We start from the raw sequence: 19,788 nt of genomic DNA, 5'->3' as shown, positions 1-19,788 counted from the left end.
AACTGAACTCATCTTCCCCCCCAAATCCTCTCTCCTTCTGAACTTCTTTATTGCAGCTGAGGTATGGTATGAGAATAGTTTCACCATCCTCCTAGGCACTCAGAAGTCTCTCTCATTCCAGTCCATCATCCTCCACTTAGCTGTCAAATTGATTGTCCTAAAACACAGGTCTAACAATGGCATCCTCCTATTTGATAAACTCCAGTGGCTTCTTATTGCTTTCAGATCAAATATAAAATCCTCTGTTTATCACTCAAAGCCCTTCATAATTAGGACCCTTCCCACCTTTCAGTTTTCTAAGACTTTAGCCATGCCTATGGACTCTTCAAAGCAGTGGCAGTGGTCTCTTTGCTACTTCTCAAATAAGAATTTTCATCCCCTGGCTTTAGGCATTTTTGTGGTTGTCCTCCATGCCTGGAATTCTCGCCTCATCTCCATGTCCTAGCTTTGCTGGTTTCCTTTAAGTCACAACTAAAATCTCACATTCTACAAGAAGTCTTTCCCAGTTTCCCATAATGCTAGTGCCTTTCCTCTGTTGATTATCTCCAATTAATATGTATATAGCTTATTTGTATATAGTCATTTTCATGTTGTCTCCCCGTTTAGATTGTGAGCTTCTTAAGAGTGGATCCTTAAAAAAATTCAAAATTTTCCTTTTATCCCCAATGCTCAGCACAGTGTCTGGCACATAGCAAGCACTTAATAAAGGTTTATTAAACAATTGTCTACAAATAATCATTAATAAGAGAAATACATATTAAAACATCTCTGAGGGTCCATGTCACATCTATCTGGTTGGCAAAAAATTAAAAAAAATGAAAATGGACATTATTGAAGAGGCAGTGAGAGGACAGACATGCTAATGCATGTTGGTGGGGCTGTGAATTAATCCAGGCATTGTGGAAAATGATTTAGAACTATACTCCAAAAATCACTGTTCTGTGCATAGCTTTTGACCTACCAGGCATATAGTCCCAAAGAAGTCAGAGACAGAGGAAAAATATCTATTGGTACAAAAGTACTTATAGTAGTACTTTTTGATATTATAAAGAAGTGGCATTTAAATGTAACAGAGTATTATTATATCATAAGAAACAACAAGGGGAATATATTCAGAGACACATGGGAAAACTTTTATTAACTCATACCAAGTGAAGTGAAAAGAACCAGGAGAATGCATTAAGCTGTGAGTACAATAATATAAAGGAAAGCAACTTTGAAAGACTTAAGAACTCTGATCAATGCAAAGACCAATCATGACTTTAGAAGACTCTTGGTGAAGCATGCTACCTACCTCTTGATAGAGAATTGATGGATTAGAGGTACAGAATGAGACATACGTTTTTAGATAAAATTAGCATATGAATTTTTGTGCTTGACTATATTGTTTGTTACAAGGGAGGGTCTTCTCTTTGGGAGGGGGGAAGTATGTAGTTATTGAGAATTCTATCACTACCCCCTCCAAAGAAGAAGAAAATATCATAGGGCCCATGAGATCACAGATTTTGAGATAGAGTGGAACTTGGAAGTCAACTAATCCGAATCCATAATTTTGCAAATAGGGAAGCTGAGCCCAGAGAATGATGTGTACAGCATCACACTCTAGTAAGTGGCAGAGTCAGAATTTGAACCCAGGTTCTCATACTCCATGTCTAGCATGCTTTCCTCTTAGAGAGACAACATGGCATAGTAGAAAAGGTTCAAAGCAACAAACAAGAGAAAAAAGCATTCATGAAATATTAAAAAATTTGAAGAGAGGAAAAAATGTTTAGAATGGGACAAAAACAAATAGATCAGTTTTATTAGTATCATGTTCAATTTAATATAAGGATTGGGACAAAGTAATTACATGTATGATCTCATTTTATTCTCATAATCATCCTGTGAAGTAGGGAGAGCAGTTGTTATTATTAATTTATTTATTTTTAGTTTTCAACATTCACTTCCATAAGATTTTGAGTTCCAAATTTTCTCCCCATCTCATCCCTTCCCCCTCCCAAGACAGCGTGCATTCTGAATACCCCTTCTCCTAATCTGACCTCCCTTCTATTCCCCTCCCTTTTCTTATCCCCTTCTCCTTCTATTTTCCTTTAGGTCAGGATAGATTTCTATACCCCATTGACTGTGTATCTTATTTCCCAGCTGCATGTGAAAACAATTTTTAACATTTGTTTTTAAAACTCGAGCAGTTGTTATTAACCTCATTTTCTGGATGAGAGAACTGAGACTCAGAAATATAATATGCATTTAAAAATTATGTTATAAAAGTTCACAGTTCCACATATAAGTTCCACAAAAGTCTTCTTTTTTTCTGATCTTAATCATTTGAAATGTTCATGCTTGCTGATTTTTTTAAAGTTCATAATAAAAATAAAACCCCAAGAAGTCAGAAAGTTGAGATGAGGAGGGAGAGAATTCCAGGCATGGAGGAAAGCCAGTAAAAATGTATAGTTTTGGGAGATGGATGATCTTGTACAAGGAACAGCAGGGAGACAAGTTTCACTGGATTGCACCATGGGGAAATGGGTGATGGGGAGTAAGATGTAAGAAGACTGGAAAGGTAGGAGAAAGAGAATTATCTCATTGGTAAATTTGGAGAGAGCAGTTTCAGTTGAATGATGATGTCAGAAGCCATAACGCAGACAGTTAAGAACAGAGTGAGAGGAAAGGAAGTGGAGATGTTTTTTCATATGCTTGTTGATAGTTTACATTTCTTCTTTTGAGAATTATCTGTTCATATCTTTTGGTCACTTTTCAATTGGCAACTGGTTCTTGTTGTTATGTATTTCTATTAATTCCATGCCTATCTTAGATATCAGACCTTTAAATTTCATCTTATTAGTTAAGATTACTGTTCCAGTCTATTGAGATATTCTGTTATCCACTTTGTATTTCCATGTTCCTATAATTTTTCATGTAGGTACTCCTTCAAATGGTGCCAATAGCAATCCCTATATATGCTTTTTCTTTCTGTGAGGTTCTTGTCCATGGCCTCACTTAAAAGTCCATAAAGGTTTACCTAACATGCAGGAAGCTTTCCTTTAAGTCTTTTGACATTTTGTAGGTCTCTATGCAACATAACGACTCTGTTATTCCTGTCTCATTACGTGATCAGCTGACCTCTTTTTCTGATCATACATTTCCTGGATAATTCTTTTGACCTCTGTCTGTCTGTCTGTCTGTCTGTCTCTGTCTGTCTTTTACACTAGTCTTTTTTGCACAAATAGGTAATTCACAAACTGCTCATACCTATCACTAAAGTCTCCTTTGCTCTTTGAGTCACTTAAAATTTTGATCCCTTGGATATTACGTTATTCCATAATTTTCAGTCATATGGTATCACTGAAAGGATATTGGTGTTTGAAATACGGGTTTTTGTATCTGAGAGTATCTTGGGATGGTTGAAAGTACTATATTGTGCCATTTCCCAAAGGCAATCCAATATCTCTTCTTTAGGTTCAGTTTTGGTCACAGCTCATGAGATCTCTACAGTACTTGTCCAAAATATATGTATTGATGTATTAACTTGATGAACTGCTCATTCAAGTGCACATCATGGTCGGAATAATAGGTATTCTTTATCTATTTGGTTCCTTCTATGTGGTGTGTTAGGCTCTTCTCCTTTTGAGTGACCACATACTTCATTTGCTTATTTATATTCTTCAGTCTATTGTGTGACTTATAGCCAACATGGTTTGTTGTAGAAAATTGTGTGCAAACGTCTGCTTGTTTCCTTTTCATCAAGAATAAAGTTGACAAATATGTAGAGCATTCTCATAAAGAGTTCATAGAGATGAAAAGGTAGTTACTTGAATCAGTGGTTATTATGCTCTATCAATCACTATTTTGGGGTAATATTAAATCTGTCTTTTCTAATCATTCAATATCTACCCTTCTTTGAAATATCACGAAAATACATTCCTCAATGCTTTTAAAACAGGGTCACTTCCAATACAGTTTTCTTCTGCATACCATATTTCACCGCATAATCATCGTATGTTTTATTCCAAGTTTTTGCAAAAAAGTGGGGTGTGACCATTATGTGAAACTTTTTAAAAAATTGGGCTATATTACTTAAACATCATTTATTACTAAACTGTCTTTGGTGCAAGATTAGGATGCACAGAATACTCGTGAATATACATTAAATTAGAATAGTCCAAATCGATGCATATCATTTCTTCATGACAGTTCAACAAATATTTTCCTGGTCTGAAACATAAAGTTAACACATTAGTTGCTATTGATTTATGCGTTATAGTTGAATTATTACACTTGAGAAAATTTACTACACTGTTGCAAAGTACGGACTTACAAAATTTAATCTTCTGTGTCCAAATATTCTGTGCTGCTCTCATTGGTTTTGTTATCTGATGCTCTGTCCTCAGTGCCATTCATATCAGATGTGTTTACTTTGTCATCATCCATGCTCTGCCATAGTCCAACATCTTTAGTTCCATCTGGTACATTCAAAATTCCCATCTTTTGGGGGCAGTTAGGTGGCCCTGGAGTCACGAGGATCTGAGTTCAAATCCAGCCTCAGACACATGATACTTATTAGTTGTGTGAGCTTAGGCAAGTCACTTAACCTCCATTACCTCATTAAAAAACAAAGAAAAAAGAAAAGCTCTTGGGGCGGAGCTAAGATGGCAGAGTAAAAGCAGTGACTTGCTTGAGCTCTCCCCTAAACCCCTCCAAATGCCTGTAAAAAAAAATGGCTCTGAACAAAATTCCCATCTTTTTGAAGCTTTTGACAACTGTTTTGTATGATACAAACTCCCAACTCTTAATTGCCCATGTATATAACAGTTCCAAGGAAGGGTGCTTAATATTTCCAGTGAGTATCAATTGGTGATTCCCACTCATTATTCATTCATTGTAGAAATGGAGCAAGTGATATTTAGCTGGTTTGTTTACATATAGACAATGTGTGTGCACTGAAAATTCACGATGTGTGAGAGATAAATGGGTATCCACGTGTCATTGGTGAATACAATGCTGCTCTGTTTACCTTTTAAGCACCATGATGAACAGAATTATACCATGTGACAATTACTCAATGAAAGGTTATAAACCAATTTTTGGACTGAAAAAACAGGGTGCTACAATTATGCAGTGGTGACAATTAATGCAGTGAAATATGGGATACTTTGCCTGATACAACCATTCTTTTTTACTTCAGCTTATTAAATGCTATTTCCATTTCCTCCATGAGACAATGTTTGTAAAATGTTTTGTAATTCCCCAAAGTTGGTCAGCTATTACTATAGAACACATTTGGTACTGAGGTGTTGGAGTCCTAATGTTGTGATTCCATTGTCATCCCTAAGGAGAATAGATGGCCTTAGAGACTCTGGCAACAAAACAGTTTCAGTTTGGGGGAGAGGAACAAGGGGAAGGGAATAAGCATTTATATAGCACCTACTATGTACCAAGCACTGTGCTAAGCACTTTGTAAATATTATCTCATTTAATACTCAAAACAACCTTGCAAAGTAGGTGTTGTTATTATCCCTATTTTATTGTTGAGGAAACTGAGGCAAACAGAGGTTAAATGACTTGCCTAGGGACACGCGGCTACTAAGCGTCAGAGGCCAGAGTTGAATTCAGAACTTCTTAACTCCAGTCCCAGTACTCTATCTACTACACCATCTACCAGTTGACATGCCATCTATATTTTAGCTTCATGTCCTAGGCAAATTTGATAATCATCAGTCCATCTATGTCCTCATCTAAGTCATTGATTGTAAATATTTATCAGAATACTGACAGAGGCAAAATTAATATTTAGGCACTTTGCTAGAGATGTTTCACTGGACTCTCTGGGACCAGTTGGTCAGTCAGTCTTTTCTGAATCCATGTAGCTGTTTACACCTCTCCACCTTGACAAATTGTGAGAGATTTTTGCCAAAATGCCTTGCTGAAATCTGGGCACGTTATATCTATGACATTTCATTATCTTAAAAACTTTTTAAATAAGAAAATGAAATGTAGGCTACATGAGTGGTGTCCAACTCAAATAGAAGTAGATCCTGGCAGCTTCATATTGACTTAGAAACCCACAACTTAACATAATCTATGTTGTATTGTGTTTTTGTTTATTTTGTTAAACATTTCCCAATTATGTTTTAATCTGGTCCGGCTGTGGAACTTTCAGGTCCAGAATTTAATACTCTGGACTATGTAATATATCCATTTCACAAATGTGAAACTAGGACTGAGAAGCCAAAATGTCCAATGGAACATTAAATAAGAAAATATATGTGAAACTCATGGCAAACCTTAAAGTCCTATATAATGATAGCTGCTGTTTCTTCTTTTTCTTCTTTTTCTCATTTTCCTCCTTATTCTTTTTTCCTTCTCCTTTCCTTGTCCTCCTCCTCCTTCTCTCTCTCTCTCTCCCTCCCTCACCTTCTTCTTTCCTCCTTCTTTCTCCCCTCCCTCCCTCCTCCTCTTCCACAACAACCCTGTGAAATAGGTAGTTCATTTAGTTTTATTTTCATTGTATAGATGAAGAAACTGAAGCTAAGTCAGATTAATTGACTCACTTTGGTTTACACAACTGGTAAATGTCAGAGCCATAACTCTAAACAGGACTTTTGTGATTGCACATCTAGTACTTTGCCCAATATACCATATGTTTCCATACTCTTCCTCCAAGGAGTTCATAGAACTTTATGAATAATTATTTGAAAATCAAAGTAATTTTGCCAGCACCCCAGTGAGGAAGGTACATTTCAGGGATAATGATTCATGTCTTGAGACTGCTATTCCTGCATTTTAGTTTCCTGGAGGCCTTAGAAGTATTTTTTCAAAGTTGCTGCATTGATTTAAACTCCATTTGGAAATGGCCATTTAAATGAAAACCCATGTGGTCCCTAGAAGTATATGCTACAATTGCCTACAAGCAGCCTGTAGCTGCCAAAGTCTTACTCTTTAAGAAAGTGTGTTCCTTTCCCACACTCCCACATGTAATTTTAACTGTGATGTTTGTGCAATACTATATTTTGGGGAAGAAAGAAAGAGAGAGGCAAATGTGAGAATGTCTGTGTGAAATTCCTTCCTTAACTTCCTTCTCCATAGCCTGTCCATTTGAATCTGGAAAATGATGACTGTACCAGTTAATTCTAGGAAACTGCCACTTAAAGTCTGGTCAGGAGAAGGTTTTTCCCCCCTCTTTTTTTCATAGGTTGCAAAGAAAAAGATTTCTTCTTTGGAACAAACTTTGAGGTAGCTCAGAGAAATCCAACAACTTCAAAACTTTGGAATTCTTCCCGCTGCTTCCGCCTAACCCACCAAATATTTTGTCATCTTTTTCAAACAAATTATAAACTTGCCTTATTTTAGCTACCCTTCTTTTTCCTTTCTCCCATTATGAACATAGAGGTCAACAGAAACGAAGGCAACAAAAGATAAAAAGAAAAGACGAGTCTCTCAAACCTACAAACTTGCCAATTGACCCACAAATGGTTAAAGAGTTGACTGTTTAGATTTATGGTCTTGGTGTTTATGCTGTTGCCCTTTGAAGGGTGCATGAAATGCTAAGTTTGATTCCATATGTTGGGGGAGGTCTAGAGAAATTAATTTTTTAAAATTACGGTCCATTGAGATTAAAAGAACAAGACTATAAAAATGGGAGTTCTTTTGTAATAGTGGAATCTGTCACCATCTGTGAATTTGAAAGAATAGTGAGATGTTAGTTTATAAACATAGTACTGAGGACACAAATAGTGTGATGGGGGATTGCCAAAGTCTTTTAGCTACTTTCTTACGGAGAGCAGTAATTTGTAGCACAAAAGAGAATGCTGAAATATGCTGACATATATGAAGATCTACAGAACTGTTTATTCCCATTGACCACCCACGACTGGAATTATTTCTTAGGAGTGTTACTAAAAGGAGAAAGAGGTCTATTCATACAAAAATATTCATAGCAGTTTCATTTTTAATAGGAAAATTCTGACAGTGGTCTAGTGATTTGAGAATAATTGAATAAATTGTGGCATATTGGTGGAATGGAGTATAATTGACAAATTAATGAAGATGCAGGGAAATAGAGAAAGATTTTCAAAAAATGATGCAGAACAAAGAATCAGAACAACATTCACACTAAGGACAATGATATTTTTAAAAGCAACAAAATCAATCAACCAGCGAACATTTTTATTGAGTACCTTCTATGTATCAGACACTGCTAAATGCTAGAGATACAAAGAGCTAAGAAAAGATTCATAGAGCAAACAAGATGCAGCAAACTGCAAAAATTTTGGAGTTTGTGGTTTTGTGTGTGATTTTGTTCCTTTTGTTATTGTCGATTTGTTCATTTTTGTCGAGATAGTAAGATTATAACAAAAAAATTATTTACAACAACAAAAAAAAGAAAAGAACTCTGACTTCATTCATTTTACTCTGGATTCACCAAGTGGAGAACAAGCTGCTAAAAATCTTTTTGGTTTGGTAAATTTTTTTTTATATAGATTTAAATTCTGAAGAAAACTGGTAATAAATCCTCAGGCCTCTTACCATTCCTATTTGTTTCTTTGTATCAATCCAGCTCTCTCAGATCAGTGACCAGGGTGTCTTAAATTCATTCAGGACGGTTTTTTCCCCCAGAGCTTATGTAGGAGTGGAGAGAATTTGGCTCATTAGTGGTAGTACACCAGAGCTTTGCAATCCTCCCCAGCCTTAGAATAAAGTGCTCTTCTACTTCAATAGTTAAATTGTCCTGATTGTTATCTGTGAAGGACTCACTTCATTAATTATATCAAATGAGATACTGTATTTAATGTGTTATACAAATTCTAAGTGCTACATAAATGTCAATTATTGTTATTAGAGATAATGGGAATAGCAATTCAGTATTGAGTACAAATGACACAGTAGGCACTATGTCTTTTGCATTTTGTGGGGTGGTTGTCATGAGTGCTCAATGAGTTTTTAATGTTTTTTTTTCAATGAGTTTTAAGAAAATAATATATGTAATACTGATTTTAAATTGCCTTTGGATTTTTTTGTACAGGTCTCTACAAATGGCCTCATTGCCATGAGTGAACCTCCTCTTGAAGAAGCCAGCCCTGGTCGATTTCCACCTTCCTTTGGAGCTGTTGCACCCTTCCTGGCTGACCTGGACACCACAAATGGTGGAAAGGTTTATTATCGGGAAGATTCTTCCCCTGCTATTGTTCAACTAGCTGCAGATTGTGTCCGAAAAGGTTTCCCTGAGGTCTCTTTCCAACCCCAGAGTGTGGTGGTGGTCACCTGGGAATCCGTGGCTCCTTATCAAGGGTCAGAAAGGGACCCTACTGAGCAAGGCAAGGTAAATATATTCTGTTGGGTTCCAGCTCATATCTTAACATACTGGTCAGTTAGTCAACAAGCTTTTATTAAGTATTATGTTCCTGGTACTGTGCTAAATACTGGGAATACCAAGAAATATGAAATCATGGTCCCATAAGGATCTCATATTCTAGTAGAGGAGACAATATGCAGATATCTAGGTAAATATAAGTTTTGTACATACACATATGTACAGTGTATATAAAGGTAATTTGAAAGGGGAAAGCATTAGCTGCAGATACCATAAATAAGGAGAAATTTAACGAGGATAAATAGAAAGTTTTCAAGAAATATTCCTTTCTTTAGTGAAAATTTGTCTTTCTTTGTATCATCAGCCTTAGCATAGTGCCTGACATATAATATAAGTGCTTAGTAAATATCTATTGACTGACATCAGCTTGTACTTTAGTTGTCAGTGAAAAGCAGTGAGTATATAAAATAAAATCGAATATGACTGTCCATGGTGTAGTACCACCTCATGGGTAAAATAATTTTATAGTGAAATCCTTTAAGTATTTCCATAAATTAACCTCCAAAAATGGAACCCAAGACAGATCTGCCTGATTCTGAATTCAGTGATATTCCTTTTGAGAGTTAGTGTCTCTATCTACGTTCACTTGTTACTTAAGCAGAATAGCCATACAAGTCAGCACTGGTCTCAAATTTTAATTAAAAATGATTTCAACACATTGGCAAAATGTTTAAACATGTACTGGTTGGACTGGTGGTCATGTTTGCTGGCCTGAGTTTTTTTGGGTACTTTATCTGCAAGGCTCTATAAATTGTATTGTTTTTATGGTGACTAGATAGCTATAAACACAATTTGTCTTTGATGAGCATTTTACTCAAATGGATCTGTGATCTCATTAACTCTTCCCATGGATGCAGATACAGTATCCATCTGTGCCTGCCTATCCTGTGTTACTCTCGTTCATTTCCACTCAAAGGTTCATCATAGGAGGTCCATCCCATGTATAACAACAAAACAAGTGGTGATTTAAAAGCTTAAGAAACTTACTACCACCTGGCTATGCTTATAGATATATACCACATCTTTAGTGGATTTCTATTAGAACATCAGATCAGAAATAAAACTTAAAATACCAAAGGTTTCATGATGGGTAAGTCTTCTGTCCTAATCTAGTCAATTGCGTTCTTATAAAGAGAATAATAGTCACTCATGTTTAATTAGCACTTAAGAAAGTGCTTTTTCTATAAAAAATAAACATATTCAATTCAATAAGCATTTATTAGGTGCTGATTATGTGACAGACACTGTGCTGTGCTGGAGATACAAATAAGAAAAAGATAAGACGGTCGTTGCCCCAAAGGAGCTTACAGTCTAATGGGAGAAGACAACATACAAGACAAAAGAAAACATGCTAAAAGCACAGGATGGAGAGAGCTAGGTGGGAAAAGCTATGATATTTCAAGGAGTGAAAACCAAGCAGTTCTACTGATGGAAAATGGAGTTACCTGGAAAGTTCTGAGCCCTCTATAAAGGAAGGCTCTAGGAGGAGTTTATAACTTATTTATATATACATAATATACAGATATATTGCAACTATTATTATCCCTGTTTTACAGATGAGGAAACTGCACTCAGAGAGACTAATTTCAAACATTTATTAAGGACCTACAGTGTTCACAGTCCAACAGCTAGGAAATGGGGCCAGGTTTTCTGACTTCCAGGCCAGTGCCCTTTCTCCTATAGCATATCAATCAGTCAAAAAATATTTATTGAGCATCCATGTTTTGTTCAGGTGAGATCTGTGTTTTCATTGGTTCAAGAAGTTCTCAGTAAAGAACTTCCCCAATCAACACAAATCACACCTTCTCTGCAACTGATGGTTTTGGAGAGTTGTCTGGGGAGCTAAGAGGTTAAGTGACTTGTCCAGGGTCACATAACCAGTATGTCAGGAAGGGGCTTGAACCCAGGTAGGTCATACTGACTCTGAGGTCAGCTCTCTATCCTTTTGGAACATTGCCTTTAATGTTTATTGTAAGTAACCAAATAATTTTAGAGACACAACTCAGTTCATCTTTGAAGAAAAATAATAAAATAGTGGGGCAGCTAGGTGGTGCAGTAGATAGAGCATTGGTCCTGGAGTTAGAATGACCTGAGTTCAAATCTAGCCTCAGACACTTCACACTTAACTATCTGTGTGACCCTGAGCAAGTCATTTAACCCCAACTGCCTTGCAAAAAAATAAAAATAATAAAAATAATAAAATACATTTCCTACTTGTTAATTTTGTTAGATCGTAGAGCTGAAAGGAATCTTGTGAGGGAATCTAGTCTATTTCCATGGCTTTGTCTAGGAGGCCATTTATATTTAGAGTGATTGAGCCCTTCCTGTAACATGAACCTAATATATTCATGTTCTATTTTACCAATTTGTTGACTTTTTGTTGTTATGTTGTTGACTGCTTGCTCCTGGAGAACTCAAGCAGACAGTCCTTCACTGGCCACCTTTTTACAGCCTAAGGAATGAGAGTTTCCTTGATAGCAGGGTCTTGGGTCTCATTCTAGGAGTTCCATCACTACAATTATTGGCTAACTTTAGTGTCACCAGCTATACAGAACTCTCTCTCTCTGTCTCTCTCTGTGTCTCTATCTGTCTCTCTATCTCTATCTCTGTCTCTTTCTCTCTCTCTTTATCTCTGTCTCTGTGTCTGTCTCTCTGTCTCTCTCTCTCTCTCACACACACACACACACACACACACAGAAAGGTTAGTGCTGATATACTCTTAGACAAAGCTTCAATTTTGAATATCATGGCAGACTTGTAAATCACTACCTCTTCATTTGGCAAAGATGTTTATGCTGGAAAGAGGTTTCTGAAACAAGGTCAGGGTGCTGCCCTCTCACTGTCTACATGGGGTGTAGCCTATTGCAGATTATGGGATTGAAATTGGTCCATTTGAGCATTTTGGGGTATTTTTCCAGATTTTAAACTGAATTTTAATTTTCTCCACAGAGAAACACATTCCAGGCTGTCTTAGCTTCCTCTGACTCCAGTTCATACGCCATTTTCCTTTACCCAGAAGATGGTTTGCAATTCTACACCACGCACTCCAAGAAGGATGAAAACCAAGTTTCTGCTGTGGTTGCATTTAGTCAAGGCTCCGTGGGTTTCTTATGGAAAAGTGATGGTGCCTACAACATATTTGCTAATGACAGAGAATCCATTGAAAATCTGGTCAAGTATGTTTTCTTTGTTCTTGAGTAGACATTCCTCTCCTTGCCATCTTCTGTCCGTCTAATTAATAAGCCACTTTGGCTCTTCCCATTTTTCAAAGTGGCATGGTTATATGCAAAGTATACCACCTGAGGGTGCCTGTCTCCTACAAATTACTTTTTTAATACTATAATTTAAAATTTTTATTGATATTATTTATTTTTATATCAGCTTTGTTTCCAGATATAGCCCTCTTCCGCCACTACCCAATGAGTCATCCCCTTTGACAAAGAATAAAACAGAAAGAAAAAAGAAGCAAAAAAAGGCACTGGCCAGTCTGGGCAGGGTGAGGAACCTGTGGCCTTGAGGCCACATGTGGCCCTCTGGGTCCTCAGGTGTGTCCCTTTAACTGAATCCACACTTCACAGAACAAATCATTGTTCTGGACCAACGTATAGGATCATATAGGATCATAGCTGTACAGCTGGAAAGAACCTCAGAGACCACCTAATTCAACCCCTTCATTTTACATATAAGGAGGTTAAGTGACTTACCCAGGATCACACAGATAGTAAGTGTCATAGGTAAGCATGGAGCCTTGCCTCTCTAACTCCGAGGTGAGTGCAGTGCTCTTTCCACTGAGCCTAACCATATCTGTAATATTCCACAATCATGGACTATCACTTAAATAGTTCCTTTTTGGGGGATGAGTTTGTTCAGCTGTGAGCCAAGTAACCATATGTCTCATGTTTATGGGATTGTCCTGACTGCCAGCAATTCGTGTTATCATCCCAAGGGGTATGAAGCACCAAACCCTTCTCTTACTGTGAGCCCAGGCTCTGAGAAAAAAATACCCCAAAACTTTCTACCAGGAATGGCTTTCAGGGTAGGAAGGAACAGAGGCAGCATGCTCCCATGAAAAGAATACTGGATTGGGAGTAAAGGACCTGGATTCAAATCTTGACTCACTCACAATTTTTGTGATCCTGGGCAAGTCTCTGCATCTCAGGGCCTCAGTTTCCTCATCTTTAAAACAAGGGGGTTGGGCTAGATGACTTTATGGTCCCTACTAGTTCAAAAAATCTATGGTCCTACTTTGTTGTGCAGAATAGGGCAAAAGGGGGAGATATTTATACTGGAGTTTCCTGGGACCCACATTGTCTATCTCCCTTTGATTCCCCTCTCTATGATGGGCTGGTCAAGGGGAAACCCAGCAGCTTTCATGTAGCAAGTTCTGACTTATCATTCACCTGTCCCCAGGCTTCCACCGCTCGAGCCTAAGGCATTTGCGTTGATCAGATATCCTATTCAAGATTAAATTCAAGATTACCTTGAATTTTTCCAACTTGTGCCTTTAAAATCTTCTTGAGTGGCATGTCATCCTTTTCCAATCTATCTGCCCTTTGTGTAAATAAAATTGCTGTTGAACATTTTAAAATGTCTGTGGCATAGGCAAAATAGTAAAATTTTTAGAAAGGAGTGGGGATTAAAGAGAAAAGGAAAGGGGATAATCAAGAAAAAGGTATGGGTTTAAATGGAAGGGAGGATGGAGCATTTTTAGTAGCTTGATATTAATCACTAAGAATCTTATTATATACTGAGGATTTTCACCAATAAGATGGGAATCAGTAGCATTTTAAGATAAAATAGCTTCTCTTAACTCCACCTTCTAAATATCTCGAAGGAGACTTGTTTAATTGGGAAAACCTTCTCTAGTATTTGTGAGCAAAGAATTTTTTGTGCTCGTTAGTACATAGCATAGCACATCCCAGTAGCCCTGGAAATTCTTGGTCCTGTGGCAGGTCAGATATCCACCCGTTTGAACCCATTCTCCCAGTCCCTGCCACTTGATAAGCATGCTATTTTGGTTTGCTACAGAAGATTTCAGACACAAAGGTCTGAAGGGTGGGGGAGAGTCTGTTTTATATCTGTGTGGGCTATTTATGATTTGTTTACTAATTTTGGATAGGAATGCTTTCTGAGAGCTGCTGTCCTATTTTTCCCTAGGAGCAGCAATGCAGGACGTCAAGGTGTCTGGGTTTTTGAGATTGGGAGCCCTTCCACTGCCAGTGGTGTGGTGCCAGCTGATGGCAGCCTTGGATCTGATGGCACAGAATATGAAGATGAGGAAGATGAAGACTATGACCTGGTGAGCGTGTCTGAGAGGTCTCTGGGCTTGGAGGATGTGGGCACCACAATTGACCCTTATGATGTCCCCAGAAGGGGAGATGAAGACACATATGATTTGTTAAATCCCATCTCCCCGCGTCACGCCAGTACGGAGAGACCACCTCTAGAAGAACCCATTGTGGTGGATCAGTATCCGAATCCTTCTAGTAGGGGAACCAAGTCGTTCCCATACCCAGCTGAAGGATTTCCCCAGCAGCATGCACAGGTCATAGACGTGGATGAAGTAGAGGAAACAGGGATTGGTAAGGCCATTTAACTTGCTATGGGTACATGTTTGGGGACTTTACTTTGAGAAGGGGAGGATTAGTGTTTGAGTTGCCTGTGGTGTAAAATACGGATAATTCTGGTAGATTTGCAATATAGAGTTCATAGAATTGATAATTGGGAGGGACTCAAGTGATTATATAGTTCAAGAGTTTTTAACTTCATGTCCAAAGGTTCTCCAGAGGGTCTGTGGCTAGATTTCAAGGGATCCATGAATTGGGATGTTTTTTTTAAAAAAACTCATCTTTATTTTTGTTAACCTCTAATTGAAATTTAGCATTTCCTTTAATTATTAAAAAGTGTTCTTTTTTTTTTTTTTTTTTTGGTGAGGGAATCAGGGTTAAATGACTTGCCCAGGGTCACATAGTTAGTAATTGTCATGGGTCTGAGGGCAGATTTGAACTCAGGTCCTCCTGACTCCAAGGCTGGAGCTCTATCCACTATGCCACCTAGGTGCCCCTAAAAGTGTTCTTTAGAAAAGGGTCTGTAAGCTTTACCAGTATATGAAAGGGAGCCATGACCAAAAAAAAAGTTCAGAACCTGTGGTCTAGTCCAACCCCACCACCATCACCACCATCATTTGACTGATAAGGAAACTGAGTTGGGTAGAGCAGCAGTGTGCTGGTAAATGTTTAACAACTGGCTCTCCAAAAACAACAACAACAAAAACCATGTATACATAACATGCTCTTAAGATTAATCTGCATCATTAACATTTTCTCTATCACTTCCTTAAGTCTAAAAAAATCAACAAAACAATAAATCAAGCCCTGATTTGTAGTATTTGCTAACATATAAATGCTCAGACTAAAAATTTAACAATTAACTCTCTCTCATAAGCCTTTTTGAGCTGGCTCCATCACACCCCTATGATGGGACGTGAGCTTGGAGGAGAGGATGTGGTCTGATAGTTTGTAAAACCTACAGTTAGAAAGAGTTGTAATGTAGACATCAGGTCTTCAGAGACTGAATAGCTTTTTAGAGTTGGAACTGTGACTATGGAGATAATGTCAGGGTGCTTTCTCATTTCTCCTAGCATTCCATCCCAGCCATTTGAAAGGATGTTTAGAAAATATGAACTTGAGGATCCTATATTCTTATTTGTAACTTCTAATATATGAGATAGAATGTAAGAGTTGAAAGGGACCTTTGGGGTCATCTTGTCCACTCAAAGAAAAAAGTCTCTTTCGTCCAATCTTTTCTAGTAATGGGGAACTCACTATCTCACAAGGCAGCATGTTACATTTTTTTAAAAAGTTATTTATTTTATTTTAAACTTAAGAAATGAAACAAGCATTTCCATAATGTAGTTTAATAAAAAAAGATGATTGCACATGAAACTGCCAATCTATTGTGTACAACTTGCTATTCCTTTTAAGTAGATAATAAAGTTGTCATGTAACTTTTTTCCCCTTTTATTTTATTTCTTCTATTTTATTTATTTTCATCCTAGAGATGGCTATCATTAGACACAAATATGTACATATAAGTAAAATCATTCTATGCATACTTTTATTTATCAGTTCTTTCTCTGGGTACAAACAGCATCTTCCTTCGTAGATCCTTTATAGTTAATCTGGGTATTTATAATAGTCAAAATGACTTAGTTGCTCAAAGTTGTTCTCAAAACAATATTGCTGTTACTGTAACAATATTCTCTTGGCTCTGTTCATTTCATTCTTTGTTGTTTTGTGCATTTTCAATCTCCTCCAATTGTTAGAAAGCTCTTCCTTATGTGGATCTGGACCCTGGCTCCTACTCATCCTATTTCTTACCTTAGCACGTAAACATAATAAGTAATTCTTGTTCCATATTATAACCCTTTAAGTACTCTAAGATAGCTTGATTTCCCTTCTAAGTCTTTTTCTTGTTAACCTTAGCATTCTCAGGCCTTCTATTTATCCATCTGTCAATCAGAAATAATTTTATAAGTTCTGTCTGTGGTATTTAGGATAGTTGAGTTTTCCTTTGGTAACTCCTATATCTGTTGCTGCTGTGGTGGTCTGTAAAAACCACAAATACAATATGGCAAACCTCTGTTTGTAAGCTGGTCTTGGGGTATAGGATTTAGTAACCTGTCAGGATAATAGATAAGATTTTATGAGATGGTTGGGATCACCTACTACCTCCTGCCCCCCATTTTATAGATCAGGAAACTGAGGCTCTAAAATGTGAAAAGTTTGCCCAAAGTCAGGCAGATAGCAAGGGACAGAGCTGGTATTTGAACCCAAGGGCTCTGGTTCCAAATCCATTGTTCTTTCCCCAAACCACGCTGGTCATATGTGTGTTTCTGAGGCAAAAAATCTGACCTGCAGTGATCTGAATCTGGGTTTATAACAAGGCTCTTTTGTATTTCTATTAAAAATAATGTGTTCATTAATTTTTTTTAATGCTCACATGATATAATTCAGCAAAATAGATTTAAATGGGGTAGATCCAAGTCTATTTTATATTACCTCTTTTAAATGATGATAATAACTCCTCCTTACGTAGTGGCGTAGAGGAGAGAGCATTGGGCACGATATCAGAAAGACCTGGGTTCAAAAATTCTACTTTAGACATGAGCAGTGGGACTCCGCACAAATCACTTAACTGTTCAATGCCTCAGTTTCCTCATCTGTAAAATTAGGAGGTTGGGCTCAGTGGCCTCCAAGTTCCCATCTGGCACCAAGCCTATGATTCCATGGTCCAAATGTATACAAAAGGCTTTATTCACGCTAGGACCATGGAAGGTTAAAGCAAGTGTTAATTTCCACTTTAAAGATGAAGGACTACGGCTCAGGTGAAATGACTTCCCTGTGACTCCTTAGTCAGTCCGGATCAGATCCTACCTCTTCTGCCTCCCAGATGGAGGCCCTTCTCATAGTCTCACTCTACCTTTTCAATGACATTTGCATGGTCTTATCCCCTTCTGTAAAGTTATTACAAGGCTTGGAGAAGTTCTATTGTTTCATTTTTATCTCCTTGTTGTGATTTGCTATGTGGCCAGCAAAGGCAGTCATAAGTCACATTTTGTGCTTGAACTTCATTTGAAATTCCCAAAGAAAGCAACGGGCAAGATGTGGAGATGTGGCGATGTGGCGATATTCTGATTCCATGAAGGAGCTGTCAGAGGCAGAGAAAGGTGGTGATTTACTCCAGGTCACGTAACAAATTGGTGGCAAGATGAGGAAAAGACTGCCTTATTTTGATTCCTGACTGAAAGCTAAAGACATCCGCATTCCTTCCTTTAAACATTTCATCACTGGTGTCTTACATGATACTAAAAGTTCCTAGGAACATGGCAATCTGCCTCTTAAAACTATGTTTCCAATTAATCTTCCCCAGATGTTTTGGATGCATTTCCTTCAGATGTACTTATTCACTTGCAGATGTCTAGTTTGATTCTCATTCTATTTCCTGCCATGTTTCCACCCTATCTAGGTATGTCTGAATTTCTCACTTGTGAAACGATCTTATTTTAAGCAACACCATCTCCACCTCTCCTAACCCATGGTGGGATATTTTGTATTTGTTGAAAGGAGATTTATGCTAGTAAAAGCCTTGAACTGAAAACCAAAATCTGCCCTAAAATCAGGTGTTATTCCCTCTCCTGTTCCTTCCCAGCTCTTTGACTGTTTTCATTAGCAAGTGAAAAATGACTTCACCCTAGCCTTCAATGTATTCTTGTTGCTATCCATGGAGGCCCCTACTGACAGACAGGCAATAGGGAAACTACTTGAAAGCTTGGGGCACAGTTGGAGGTTGGGTAATCAATAGCATTACAAGTGTGTTTGTTCAGTTAAAGGCCCCGATTTCCTTTCTTCCCAGCTCCCTCTTTATACACCCCCTGAAAATGTCCCTTATGTGACTCCATTCCTGGAGGATTAATAGAAATTACATGTGATTAAATTTCTGTTGCTTTTGACCTCACTCATGTGTTGGCTTCTAATTATGCACGGGATTGTTATCACAGCCAGAAACTTACTCCCTGTTGTGTTTAGATAGACCACATACAAAATTAATTTGCTCTGGATTGTTCAATTAAATGAGCTAGTTCATAGTTGTGGTAAGAAGGAACCACATATTTAAAGATGAGATCTTTAAATAGGAAGTTTTTTTTTTCCTTTTTCTTTGATCAAAGGTTTTTAAGCTAGGTGTGACCACGTTTGTGAAAAACATTGGGGAGTAGCTTACCTAGGTGTGGTATGAATGCTATCTTCTGATTACTGACTTAGGCTTCTATATTGCCTATTGTGAGATGGTGGTCCTCCACCTATCTGACGCTACCTTCAGATTTATTCTCATAGGCCTGGCACTTTAAAGTGGATATTAAGTGAGGCAGTTCAATCCACAGAATGAATTTGTACTTCTGTGATAGTAAGTATCCCATGTAACAGTAGTCCCCTCTAGCTAAACAGCTAAATTCTCTGCTGTGTACCACCTACTCTGCCTTCTGAAGTAGGATGTGGCAGTCGGGGAAGGAAGAAGTCATTGGATTTGTTACCTTATTTAAGAAATAATTATCGTTAATCATAAAAATTTCCCAGATTGACGAAAATCATTGCACATTAGAATTTGGGAAACAATGTGGCTTAGTATAGGGTAAGTCATTTAAAAAGGCACGGCATTTCAGAGTCAGGATGTCTGGGGTTCAGGTCCTGTCTCTGATATAGCAAGTCACTTAACGACTCAGCGTCCCAGGCAACTCATTGTTAGAGGGATTTTTTTTCCTTAAGAGTTCTCTGTACACCCCCCACCCCGCCCCGCAAAAAAGTTGTTAATTATGTTTTGAACTCAGACTTTCCCATCTTCCTTGGTTATTTGAGTAATGGTAC

The 19,788-nt window shown here is 37.7% G+C and overlaps 1 protein-coding gene across 1 annotated transcript in view; it reads left to right on the top strand.

The window, feature by feature from the left end:
• LOC114049373 (nidogen-1-like) overlaps window positions 1-19,788 on the top strand; it is a 110,321-nt gene that overhangs the window by 11,476 nt on the left and 79,057 nt on the right. The window contains exons 2-4 of the mRNA XM_027870648.1: window positions 9,020-9,316; window positions 12,317-12,543; window positions 14,525-14,949. Coding sequence (XP_027726449.1) covers window positions 9,020-9,316; window positions 12,317-12,543; window positions 14,525-14,949 — 949 coding nt within the window. The remainder of the gene's footprint in view (window positions 1-9,019; window positions 9,317-12,316; window positions 12,544-14,524; window positions 14,950-19,788) is intronic.

Source organism: Vombatus ursinus, unplaced genomic scaffold (assembly GCF_900497805.2).
Source record: "Vombatus ursinus unplaced genomic scaffold, bare-nosed wombat genome assembly UNPS02014798.1, whole genome shotgun sequence".
NCBI lineage: Eukaryota > Metazoa > Chordata > Mammalia > Diprotodontia > Vombatidae > Vombatus > Vombatus ursinus.
The sequence above is the reverse complement of the archived record's forward strand: the minus strand, read 5'-3'. Positions and strand labels throughout refer to the sequence as shown.